This window comes from Ranitomeya imitator, chromosome 1, assembly GCF_032444005.1.
Source record: "Ranitomeya imitator isolate aRanImi1 chromosome 1, aRanImi1.pri, whole genome shotgun sequence".
NCBI lineage: Eukaryota > Metazoa > Chordata > Amphibia > Anura > Dendrobatidae > Ranitomeya > Ranitomeya imitator.
In genome coordinates this window covers 188,316,914-188,330,120 of record NC_091282.1, presented here as the reverse complement: position 1 = coordinate 188,330,120, position 13,207 = coordinate 188,316,914, and the positions used below count along the sequence as shown (strand labels likewise).

General features: G+C 42.7%; 1 protein-coding gene across 3 annotated transcripts in view; it reads left to right on the top strand.

The window, feature by feature from the left end:
• The window catches only part of MCC (MCC regulator of WNT signaling pathway), a 514,674-nt gene that overhangs the window by 337,734 nt on the left and 163,733 nt on the right, over positions 1-13,207 (top strand). For all 3 annotated transcript variants that reach the window (XM_069752911.1, XM_069752918.1, XM_069752927.1), the window contains one exon: positions 6,339-6,452. In XM_069752911.1, the coding sequence (XP_069609012.1) occupies positions 6,339-6,452 (114 nt within the window). The remainder of the gene's footprint in view (positions 1-6,338; positions 6,453-13,207) is intronic.

Genomic DNA, 13,207 nt, shown 5'->3' with positions numbered 1-13,207 from the left:
ATTTAACCCTACGGTGTTTAGATGAATTCTGAAAGCATCCTTCTGGCTTACATACCGTATATTAGTTATTCCTGTGATGTCATTAAATGCACAAAAAAAGTTATATCTGTATATGGCCGGCGTCACACTTGCGAGTTTTACGGACGTAAGAGCGCAGAAACTACGTCCGTAAAACTCGCAAAAAATACGGCACAATTATTCTCTATGCCCCTGTTGCTATCTGCCGTATTTTACTGATCAGTATTATACGGCTTTCTACGGCCGTAGAAAATCGCAGCATGCTGCGTTTGTCACCGTATTGCGCAAATAAAACGCCAACGAAAGTCTATGGAAGCCCCAAAAATACGGATTACACACGGACCAGCAGTGTGACTTGCGAGAAATACGCAGCGCTGTTACAGAGAAAAGCCGGTAATTCAGTGCGGTGTACAGTAAAATCACACTGACATCTTACAATAGAATAGGTAGAATAAATGTGTACACATAGAATAGGTATATATATATATATATATATATATATATATATATATATATATGTCATTGAGACACATATATGTATATATATTCTTACTTCATACAGCCGCGATATAGCAAAAAGCCGGTAATTCAATTACCGGCTTTTTCTTTCTCCTTCCTAAACCCGACATGATATGAGACCTGGTTTACATACAGTAAACCATCTCATATCACCATTTTTTTTGCATAATCCACACTACTAATGTTAGTAGTGTGTATCTGCAAAATTTGGCCGTTCTAGCTCTTAAAATAAAGGGTTAAATGGCGGAAAAAATTGGCGTGGGCTCCCGCGCAATTTTCTCCGCCAGAGTAGTAAAGCCAGTGACTGAGGGCAGATATTAATAGCCTGGAGAGGGTCCATGGTTATTGCCCCCCCCCCTGGCTAAAAACACCTGCCCCCAGCCACCCCAGAAAAGGCACATCTGGAAGATGCGCCTATTCTGGCACTTGGCCACTCTCTTCCCATTCCCGTGTAGCGGTGGGATATGGGGTAATGAAGGGTTAATGCCACCTTGCTATTGTAAGGTGACATTAAGCCTAATTAATAATGGAGAGGCGTCAATTATGACACCTATCCATTATTAATCCAATTGAATGAAAGGGTTAAAAAAAAACACACATTATTAAAAATTATTTTAATGAAATAAAAACAAAGGTTGTTGTAATATTTTATTTAACGCCCAATCCAATCACTGAAGACCCTCGTTCTGGAAAAGAAAAAACATAATAAACCAACAATATACTTACCTTCCGCAGATCTGTAAAGTCCAACGATGTAAATCCTTCTGAAGGGGTTAAAACATTTTGCAGCAAGGAGTTCCGCTAATGCAGGCTGCTCCTTGCTGCAAAACCCCGGGGTCAATGATCTATATTTAGCTTCATTTGCGGTGAGGCGCCCTCTGCTGGCTGTTCATAGATCGTGGGAACTTACCTAGAAAGCTCCCAGGCTCGAGTTCATATGAGGACAACCAGCAGAGGGCGCCTCTTATGATCTTGAGCCTGGGAGCTTTCTAGGAAAGTTCCCACGATCTAGGAACAACCAGCAGAGGGCGCCTCACCGCAAATGAAGCTAAATATAGATCATTGACCTATATTTACCTTCATTCGCTGGGTTTTGCAGCAAGGAGCAGCCTGCATTAGCGGAACTCCTTGCTGCAAAATGTTTTAACCCCTTCAGAAGGATTTACATCGTTGGACTTTACAGATCTGGGGAAGGTAAGTATATTGTTGGTTTATTATGTTTTTTCTTTTCCAGAATGAGGGTCTTCAGTGATTGGATTGGGCGTTAAATAAAATATTACAACAACCTTTGTTTTTATTTCATTAAAATAATTTTTAATAATGTGTGTGTGTTTTTTTTAACCCTTTCATTCAATTGGATTAATAATGGATAGGTGTCATAATTGACGCCTCTCCATTATTAATTAGGCTTAATGTCACCTTACAATAGCAAGGTGGCATTAACCCTTCATTACCCCATATCCCACCGCTACACGGGAATGGGAAGAGAGTGGCCAAGTGCCAGAATAGGCGCATCTTCCAGATGTGCCTTTTCTGGGGTGGCTGGGGGCAGATGTTTTTAGCCAGGGGGGGGGGGCAATAACCGTGGACCCTCTCCAGGCTATTAATATCTGCCCTCAGTCACTGGCTTTACCACTCTGGCGGAGAAAATTGTGCGGGAGCCCACGCCAATTTTTTCCGCCATTTAACCCCTTAATTTACTAGCTAGAACGGCCAAATTTTGCATAGACACACTACTAACATTAGTAGTGTGGAATATGCAAAAAAAATGGTGATATGAGATGGTTTACTGTATGTAAACCAGGTCTCATATCATGTCGGGTTTAGGAAGGAGAAAGCAAAAGCCGATAATTGAATTACCGGCTTTTTGCTATCTCGCGCTGTATGTATGAAGGAATAATATATATATATGTGTCTACTGACATATATATATATATATATATATATATATATATATATATATATATATATATATATATATATATAGACAGTATATATGTTTTTATTTTTATTTTTTTTACACATGGATCCCTTGTATAGCCGTATGTCGGTTTGGCAAGCCTGCGATAAAAACACGCAGTACGGCTGCCATACGGATTACATACGGAGGATGCCATGCGCAAAAAACGGTGACACACCCTGCCTACGGAGGAGCTACGGACCACTATTTTCGGGACTTTTCAGCGTATTACGGCCGTAATATACGGACCGTATTTGCATACGCTGAGTGTGACGCCGGCCTATGTCTTTACACTCGTCAGTGACAGACCTTCCCAACTTTAGAGACAAATCAGTCGTGAACATTTGTTTGACCAAGAAGCACTCCCATCTATATATTTTTTTGCTTACAGGGAAACTGCCTGCAGATTTTTGCTATGTAATCTGAGGACTGAATGAGGTAGGGGTTAAAAAAACAGATTTCAACTGTGTTTTTCATGTCAAGCTATGTGCTGTTTACTTAGAATGAAGGTTTTATCACCTAGTGATTATCATTGTGTAGATTAGGCTGCTTTCACACATCAGTTTTTTGTCATCAGTCCCAATCTGTTGTATTTTGAAAAAAACGGATCTGTCGCAGACTGTGAAAAACTGATGCAACTGATCTGTTTTTTCGATGGATCCGACTAGGGGGGCTGGCTAAAGGATCCTAAAAAAATCATAGCATGCTCAGTTAAAAAAAACTGTATCCATTCTAACAAACGATGGATGTGACGGATCCGTCGCTGTCCGTTTTTTCGATGAACACATAAAACGTTACTTTGTCAGTCGTCTCCCGTCTCCGGTCCATGGTTTTGTGTTTTTTTGTGGGGGTTTTTTTTTTCCTCTATCCTTTTTCCCTGTGTGCTCTGGATTAATTTTGATATTTGTTATTTTTTACAATTCAGGTCTTATCTGTTTTTCTGGTGTGACAGACAAACCACAAAATATTCTCCTCTCCTACTTATCACTCTGTAAAATGCAAAGCGCAAACACAGAGCTGCTCATTTCATGTCTATATTTGGATTTTATCCATCTTTACACCAGGCCCTTGGCATTGGAGTTTGAATGGAGTTGCCTTAGTGCCCGGTTAAAGATGAAATGGTTGATTGCCCAGAAAAATCTTTTCCTTCTGAAGTAATACATCACATTTACTCTGATTGGATGTGCTTATGGTGCCTCTGGAATAACAAGATTACCAAAATAAATGTCTTTTCTGATTGCTTGGCATGGCCATTTTAATGTAAGTGTCCTGTAAGTGGGAGTGATGCCGGGCATCTTCTCATTCTACGTGAATCTGATCTAGAATGAAGTTACAGAAAACACATCCTGCACTTACAAACCTCAGCATCAGCTCGCAAATTAATTTTGTTATGGGGAATCTTCCTGAAGGCCACCACCTGCTATCTCATGGGTAGATTTATGGTGTTTTCATATGATCAGTGCAGAATTAATCAACACTACAATGATGCCCTTTAAGGAAAATGAAAAAAGTTTTGGTGCAGGCAAAGAGTGAAAGAAAGTTCAAGAGCATATTTGATGTAAAGGTTGTCTGTCATAGATAGCTGTACGTTTGGCCGGCAGCTATTACTCCTGCCTCCATTATGCACACTCCGCACCTTCCAACATCTGCCATCGTGGGAAAGTCAGGGCACCTTCATATGCATTAGATTGTCAGCAGATCCTGCTCAAATCAGATGATATTGCAAACATAATGTTTGTCCTTCCTTTTCTAGATTTTGAACTGATCAGGGATGTGTGACTACTTGTACATACATTGCTACAATCTCATGAGATATCAGGATTACTCTTCTTGAGGATTTGCTGAATGAATACAATAATTACATGTATTGATAATTACCGTATATATAATGAGTAATGAATGAATTCTTCATTACAATGAAAACAATCTTGGCTGTTACGTACAATAAAGGCCGAATTCACCAATGGTTTGCGAGAAACAGTGGACCAAAATCATTACTTTATATGCTCATTCAGATGTGTGCATTATCCAGAACCCAAGAAAACCGGGAACATGGAGTGTGTATAACCATAGCAAGATTTTTATAATTAAACATCAATTAAAAGACAAATTGTTAAAAAGATGCCTTATGTCAGACTATGGAACAACAACCACCTGACTTATCTCGGATTCTGGTTAATGCATTGTGATATGGAGTGTAACCTTGCAGTATAGGTTATCTATGGACTAATATGTATACTTACTCAGACGAGTGTGTTATGTATTATGCTGGCATGCAACATAGTAACATAGTTAGTAAGGCCGAAAAAAAGACATTTGTCCATCCAGTTCAGCCTATATTCCATCATAATAAATCCCCAGATCTACGTCCTTCTACAGAACCTAATAATTGTATGATACAATATTGTTCTGCTCCAGGAAGACATCCAGGCCTCTCTTGAACCCCTCGACTGAGTTCGCCATCACCACCTCCTCAGGCAAGCAATTCCAGATTCTCACTGCCCTAACAGTAAAGAATCCTCTTCTATGTTGGTGGAAAAACCTTCTCTCCTCCAGACGCAGAGAATGCCCCCTTGTGCCCGTCACCTTCCTTGGTATAAACAGATCCTCAGCGAGATATTTGTATTGTCCCCTTATATACTTATACATGGTTATTAGATCGCCCCTCAGTCGTCTTTTTGTGCTGTTCATGTTCTAACCAAATAATACATGGACTGCATACTGACCATTGTTACTGAAAAAGTGTTGTCTAGATGATAGATTTTTCCCACAGACCAAAAGCAGGCACTATTTTCTTCCAAATTTCACCTGAGACTCGCCTGTTCAAGTCAATGGGGATGCTCAAAAAATTGGATGCTATAGGGTATGTTCCCACGGTCAGTAAACGCTGCGGGTTGGACGCTGCGTACATCCGCAGCATCCAGATGTTACAGCAATAGTGGATGGGATTTCAAAAAATCCCATGTCCACTATGCGTGCACCGGCACCCCTGGCTTCCCTGCGGAGACGGACATGCGGCGCATCTCTCCAGACCGCAGCAGGTCTATGTCTCCTGTGGAGACGCTCAGTCTCCGCAAGATAAATATCCCCCATCCAATGTACTGGGCATGGTGATTCCACACGGTTCAATGAGCACCTGCATTCAAAAGCCGGCAGCGGAGACGTAGCCATACAGATGATCCGTATTGCATCTGATATTCATGGATACAACGCTATTATTTACATAGGAAACTGGATATGGTCTTGTAAATTTTATTTACTGATTATGTATAAAAAAGTATACCATATGGATGTGAAAAAGTGACCTATGAAGCGATGTGCACAAGTTGAGTAAATGGATGCAGACATTTCTGCATCTCTTGGCAGGAAAAAACGTGCATTTTTACCTACTTTTTCTTGCGTTCTTGGCTGATTTCAGTGAAGTCATTTGTGAAAAAACAAAACGCACAGAGAATTGACATGCTGCAGATTATTTGCTGCCCCAAATCTGCAAGTCACAAATAAACAACGTGTGCATGACCATTCCGGTTTCTCCTTCACTTTGTTGGCTTCTGGTTTTATCAAACCTGCATAGCAAAGACGCACCAAATCTGCAACGTGTGCACAAGCCCTGAATGATACACGGAATACAGATGACCATATAGATGAAAATTGTCCTTTTTTTCCTGGATACAAACAAAAATTTAGATTTAGAACTCACCAACACCATGTGAGCATCTTCTAGGTTTTATGTCCATCATTGTAGTGCATTTACGTATAAACTATATTGTTCTTTAGAAAATATAAAATGGCAAAAAAAAAAAAACAATTGATACCCATTCTTGTCTCCTTTATTTTCCAGCTCCATTTAGCAGCCCTGGCTTCTTTAAAAGGAGACATAGTGGAGCTAAATAAGCGCCTTCAGCAAACGGAGCGGGAGAGGGACGTCTTGGAGAAGAAGCTTGCAAAATCTCAGGTAAGTCCTTACATTTAGCATCTAAAATCTTTTAACCCCGATCAGTGGATTAAATAAGGAATTGTTCTACAGATTGAAAAATGTTCCTTTGTTCTGCACTGGATTTTAATTTGCTTATTACACTGCGTTGTGAATTATGTAGCAATCCACAAATGTGATTCCACTGGGACGAAGGAGAAAGCGGCATTATATTACATCCTTTGTGTGTGACACACACTTGGCAGGCTTCCTACAAAGGGCACCGAAGGGGCGCAAGAGTTGTTGGAACCTGCAGCAAAAAACTACAGTGTGATGTCAGAAGGTGCCCCACTTAAATGATTTCTGTTGCTACTCCGCTTCTCCCCAAAAGCCTCTTATTCCATACACAGATACCGCATGGCAATCATTTTTTTGTGTTTTTTACCCCATTTTCCCTTTTTAAAAACGGATTCTTCAAAGTCTCATTCAGACATCTTTTTTTTTTTCTCCTCCATGTACCAGAAGAAAACACAAAGTTTATTTCTCATCAGGACTTTGGATCGGATTTTTTTTTCATTGTTTGCTCAGTATGTCCACTTTTACCTTCAGTGTCTCATCAACTTCTTTTCTTCATTATGATACTAAAGGTAAACTGTCATCAGTAAATTACCTACTGTATGATTCAAGATTTTGTGTTACTTGTTTAAAAAAAAAAAAAAAAGACAATGTTTTATTAAAAATCAAAATGAGTAATCTGGCAAATTTTACAGTGGCTGCCGGAGCTTTCCTCCTTACGTTCACACTAACGGTCCTTTCATGAAGAGTTTTCATCTGTTTTTTATCATCAGAGGCAGGATTACAGTGACAGGTAACACCTCTATACACAGCTGATAACACAGGATCCACCAATCACAGTAGGTGATGTCACAGCTGACCTGCTCCCCCTCCATTCACAATGACCTTTGCACACGCTCATTAGATGCTTCAATACAAAAGATAGGGTTATAGGGTTGGAATCTCTTAATTGTGGCTAATGTACATGTGCACAACAGGAAGTAGGAGTCTCTAAAGCCCTTCAGTGACACCTGTGAAAATTGTAAGATTTCTATTTATTATTCTCAATACAGAATGTGATATGGAAAAACAAATTGCTGAAACTGTGAAAAATAAAACATTAGTTAACTTTCTGATGATGGCTTCCCTTTAAAAATGGATGGTCTACAGAATGGTCCAATGTGCTGCGTGCTATTTTGACAGAACCATAGACTTCTATATGGGTCATTTTATTCCATGACTCTGATAAAAAAAAAAAAAAAGAAACAACACAGGCATGTCTCCATGAATTTTATGCTGACCTACAGTCTGAAAAAAAGACGTGTGATGAGCCCCGGCGGCTATAATGGGTACGGTTCTATCCATGAGAAATGCGGCTAGGACATGTACAAGTGATCTGAGTGCGGCCTCACGAATGCTGTAGGTGTATTGAAGACCTAAGCTCTCCGCCGCTCACAAGGACCCGTCTGCCCCTTCCAGCTCTGTGCGCTTCTGTCCACTTCCAAGTTCACTGATTGCAGCATGGAGAGGTCCTCTGTTTTTTGTCGTTACGCTCAAATTGTTTATTTTAAAACCTCCATAAAATGCCCCAATGTGTAAACCTACAGACTGTGCAAAATATTTCTAAAAAGTGGTGGGCAGCAGAGTGGTGCGAGTTATTAGATGTTAATGGGTGTAGCCTCTTTGGGAATTTGTCAATTCTAAGGTGTCAGCTGCCGGCAGATGTTCTCACTCTTACACACACTACAGCAGGCTCTTTTAGTCCACGTAAGAGTTTCATGAGGCTTGTAATTCTGAGGAAAGTCTTGTAAGATCGGTTTGTGAAATGGCTTCTGAGCAGGAAGGTGTGTCTGGCAGAAGAGGTTCCTGAAAGCCACCCATTGTGTCTTCTGGACTGGAAGAAAGAAGACTGTCTATCCCTCACAACTAAGCCTAATAAGATTGCTAGTTTTATTCTAAGAAATCCAGTATGTCATGAATCCTGTGTAATCGTAATTCTCCTACATCGACAAGTAATTGATAAAATTGTGAAGAGACATCTGCAGGACAGGCGGACACGGCAGCACCGCTGCCACAAAGCTAGCATGGAGATCAAAATGCAATGCCATGCAGGTCTCCAAATCAGCAACCACAGCGTGGCTCTCACTCAGGCTGGGCCCCCGGATGTAACCGTATTGGTATAAAGATTCAGGGAATTGTGGATCTGAGTGCTGTCATTTTGGAGAACCCCATGGATGTGTAGCGTCATGTCAGTATAGATCACACCAGTGGTTTCTGCAAGACTGTGTCTTCACCCTTTGCTGGAGATCTACAATATTTGTTCCCAAAACTGTACGTCACCTAGAAAAGGGGTAAGAAATTAATTTTTCCATAAGGCACCTTGACAGATAGTGACTGGAGGGCCAAACCAATACTTTGAAATTAATTCTGTTCATTATTGTCATTAACATTATTTTATTTTTACTGCCTATTATTGAGCAGATCAAACAATATAATTTGCAAATTTTTATAGGGTTTATAAAGAACATTAAATCATACTGCTTCTGTTACTCATGTGCCGACAGCCCCCACTTTCAGTATAATGGTCCCACTGCTCCCCACACAATATACTGGACCTTTCAGTCCCCCCATATACAGAATGATGGCCCACATACGGTGTGACCCTCTCTCACTAAAAGTATGCTACCAGACACAGTTTGATGGCCCTCAGAAAGTATGAATGATGCCCACACAGTCCCCAACACACTATGATCCCTAACAGCCCTCAACACAATATGATGGCTCTCACAGCTCGCCACACAGCATAACGGTCTCCACATGCCCAAAAAAGTATGATCCCTCACAGAATGATGGCACCCATGCAGTATGATCCCCTACAGCTTTTTATATACAGAATGATGACCCCATAGCCCCCAATACATTATGATGGCCACCACAGCCTCAAAAATGTATGATGCCCCTATAGTCCTCTCATACAATATTATCCCTCACAAACCCCCAACAGAATGATGGCCCCCATCTCACCCTCTGCACAGTATGATCCCCCATAAGCACATACTGATGCCCACAGTATAATTACACACCCCTCCCCCACAGTATGACCCCCAACACAGAGTGGAGATCCTCAGTGTCAACAAAGAATGATGAACTCCACAGTATGACCCCTAAGGGTATGTTTCCACGTGCAGTAAACGCTGCGTGTTTGACATTGCATAGAGACGTAGCGTCAAACACGCAGCGTCCAGATGTTACAGCATAGTGGAGGGGATTTAATGAAATCCCGTCTCCACTATGCGTGGTAACACGCACGCGGCGGCCCTGCGACTCCGGACATGTGGCGCGTCTTTTAAGATCGCAGCATGTCCGTATACCTTGCGGCGACACTGCGTCGCCGCAAGGTATAACACAGGGCCCTATGCGATGGGTGCGATGAACCCAGATGTGTGCTATGAACACATCCGGCATCATTGCGTCCCAGAAGGGGGCGGAGCTTAGCGCAGAGCGGGTTTGCTGCTCCGACGAAACCGCCGGCCATCCTGATCGTGGACACATACCCTAATACATAATGATGGGTGCTTATATTCCCCTACAAGTGAACAGGGTCATGGAGTTGGCGTCGGAGTTGGTATAAAATGCACCTACTTTGACTCCTAAAATATATAATACATTGGGTACAGTAGGACAATGCAGGATGTGCTGTAAATGTTTTATAATTTGGGGAAGTTATGAAATGTCTGTTCTGTTCCTGATCTAAGGATCTGGGCCTTTAGTGGAGATGAATCTGTGCTGCATTTTATGCACATGCTCAGTGGTGACTAGTGCTGGGGAGTTGGAAGTCAGGGAAATTGAGGAGTCGGAGGTTTGTCTTAGGGTACCTTCACACATAACGATATCGTTAACGATATCGTTGCTTTTTGTGACGTAGCAACGATATCGTTAAGGAAATCGTTCTGTGTGACAGCGACCAACGATCAGGCCCCTGCTGGGAGATCGTTGGTCGCTGAGGAAAGTCCAGAACTTTATTTTGTCGCTGGACTCCCTGCAGACATCGCTGGATCGGCGTGTGTGACACCGATCCAGCGATGTCTTCACTTGTAACCAGGGTAAACATCCTGCATGTTTAACAACAACCCGATGTTTACCCTGGTTACCAGCGTAAAAGTTAAAAAAACAATCACTACATACTTACCTTCAGCTGTCTGTCCCCGGCGCTCTGCTTCTCTGCAATCCTCCTGCACTGGCTGTGAGCGTCGGTCAGCCGGAAAGCAGAGCGGTGACGTCACCGCTCTGCTTTCCGGCCGCTGTGCTCACAGCCAGTGCAGGAGGATTGCAGAGAAGCAGAGCGCCGGGGACAGACAGCTGAAGGTAAGTATGTAGTGTTTGTTTTTTTTACTTTTACACTGGTAACCATCGGGTTACTAAGCGCGGCCCTGCGCTTAGTAATCCGATGTTTACCCTGGTTACCCGGGGACCTCGGGATCGTTGGTCGCTGGAGAGATGTCTGTGTGACAGCTCTCCAGCGACCAAACAGCGACGCTGCAGCGATCGACATCGTTGTCGGTATCGCTGCAGCGTCGCTGAGTGTGAAGGTACCTTTACTGACTTCACAGCCCTGTAAGTGAATGACTAAAAACAAACAGACTACTCACCTCGCTCCCGTTCCCCTGTCGTGCTGCTCCAGTCCCTGCTCCGCTCACTAAGGCTCCGCAGCAGGCGCACTCTAATGACGACGGCACGCCTGCTGCGGTGACACAGGCGGAATGGTGGAAAAACTAGCAGCACCCCAGAAATTCTAATTGTTGAGACTCTTAAGGACTTTTCAGGGGGTTGCTGCCTGACAAAGGGACAGGTCCCTAAAAAGTAGCAATTGCATTTCCACACTTTCTTCCTCTGCTGTGTCTCCTACAAGGATGATTGTTGATTAAAGGGAACCTGTCATGTTTCCAAATACTAATAACCAGCAGATTCAACATTTTTTCTTCTTCACTAAACCTGTGTATATGAGATTATACGTGCCTGGAGAAGACAGTGGTAGGTGCAAAGCTTTGAATGCTTCATTATTAGCATTCTAAAGCTGCCTGGTCGCCGGACTGACAGTCCCAACTAGTGGGAGGAAATGAACTTTATTCCTCCTGGGAGCCTCCCTCTTTCAGTCGTAGGCTGGAGTCACACTAGCAAGTTTAAAATCGGTCCAATTTTTTTTCCTGCAAAGTCGGACGAGTGTCATGGGAGTACAATCTGATCTTTCACACCTTGCACCCGATGTACATCCAAATGCAGTGCGATTGCTAATGGGGATTCTATCCAAACTACAGCAGGCAGGCCAGTAAGGCTACGTTCATATTAGCGTAGTGCGGCGCAGCGTCGGAGACACAATGCATGCAAAACGCAGGGTTTTGTGACGCATGCGTTCATTTTTTGCATGATTTTTGGCGCAGAAAAAACTGCATCATGCAGCGTCCTCTGCGCCCTGACAGTTGCGCCAAAATGACGCATGCGTCACAAAACGCAAGACAACGCATGTCCATGCGCCCCCCCATGTTAATTATAGGGGCGCATGACGCATGCGTCGCCGCGGCTGCGCCCGACACTGCACCGCACAACGCTAATGTGAACATAGCCTAAGTGATACATTGCTGGAATCAGGCTCTCTGCCCCTACATCATGCTGCTCTCAAATTACATAAAAACTTGCTGACTGATTCCCTATAAGTCAGACAGCTAAGAAGCGACAAGAACCTTTAGTTCTTAGTTGCGTGTTCTGCATTAGATCCCTCTTGTGTCTGGACATTTCCATACTGGGACTGTTTTTCACGCGTCTTTTCACGGAGCGGTTTACCAAGTTTACTATATATATTTTTGCCGGTGTTATGTTTCGGTAAACCTTTTACCAGATATTCTGTGAACTGCAGGGGGTTATTGGTTTAGTGACTGTCCTCACATATTGATAACATGTTCTTTATTATCGCTCTTTTATGAAACATATTTGGGTCATGACTGTAAAAATATTTATTCGCCCTGTACCAAAAGAATGTGTATTGTCTGAAGGGGAAGATATTTGCTTGAAATGATTGCTGTGGATGTTTGCTATTGCTCTGTGATACAATACTTCAGTCATCACGTGTGGGGTGTACTGTAATAAATCTCTCCTCTGACTGGAAGATACTGACTGCTGTGGTGTAATGATGGCTGATAAGTTGGGGTTTTATAGTGTGTACAAGGCCATAGCAGAGAAAAAGTGCGCATTCATCTTCGGAGCCGTCATGCCACATACCTATAAATTATCACAGAAGTCGTCCTGCAGCTAGTTGGGTTTTTACTGCCGATTGTGAAGTGAAACGATGTGGTGTCTCTATTAATCTTCAGGTCTCCATTCTTCTCCCACTGTTACTCGTATAGGAGTTGGCTGGCATGGAACGTGACTTGTCTGGAGCGCTCGGACACAAGGGGGGCCCAGGCGGCTAGTGACATGGCAGCAGTCGTGTATACATTTGTTCTTTCTTCTCTCTGGTTAGGGCCGATTCTCTGTGCACGGCTCTTATATTCCCTATACCCAGGTCTCGGTCCTCCAGAAGATGTCAGAAGGATAGGACAGTGGTCTAAAGACTGCAACAGGCACAATAACGTCAGGTCCAAAATTAGCACTGGATCGCAGGATCAGAAAGTCAGGCTGGGTTTATTACATGGAATATCAAAGATCCTGAGTCAGGCCGGGTCAGACATTATGCACCATAAAATAGAAGT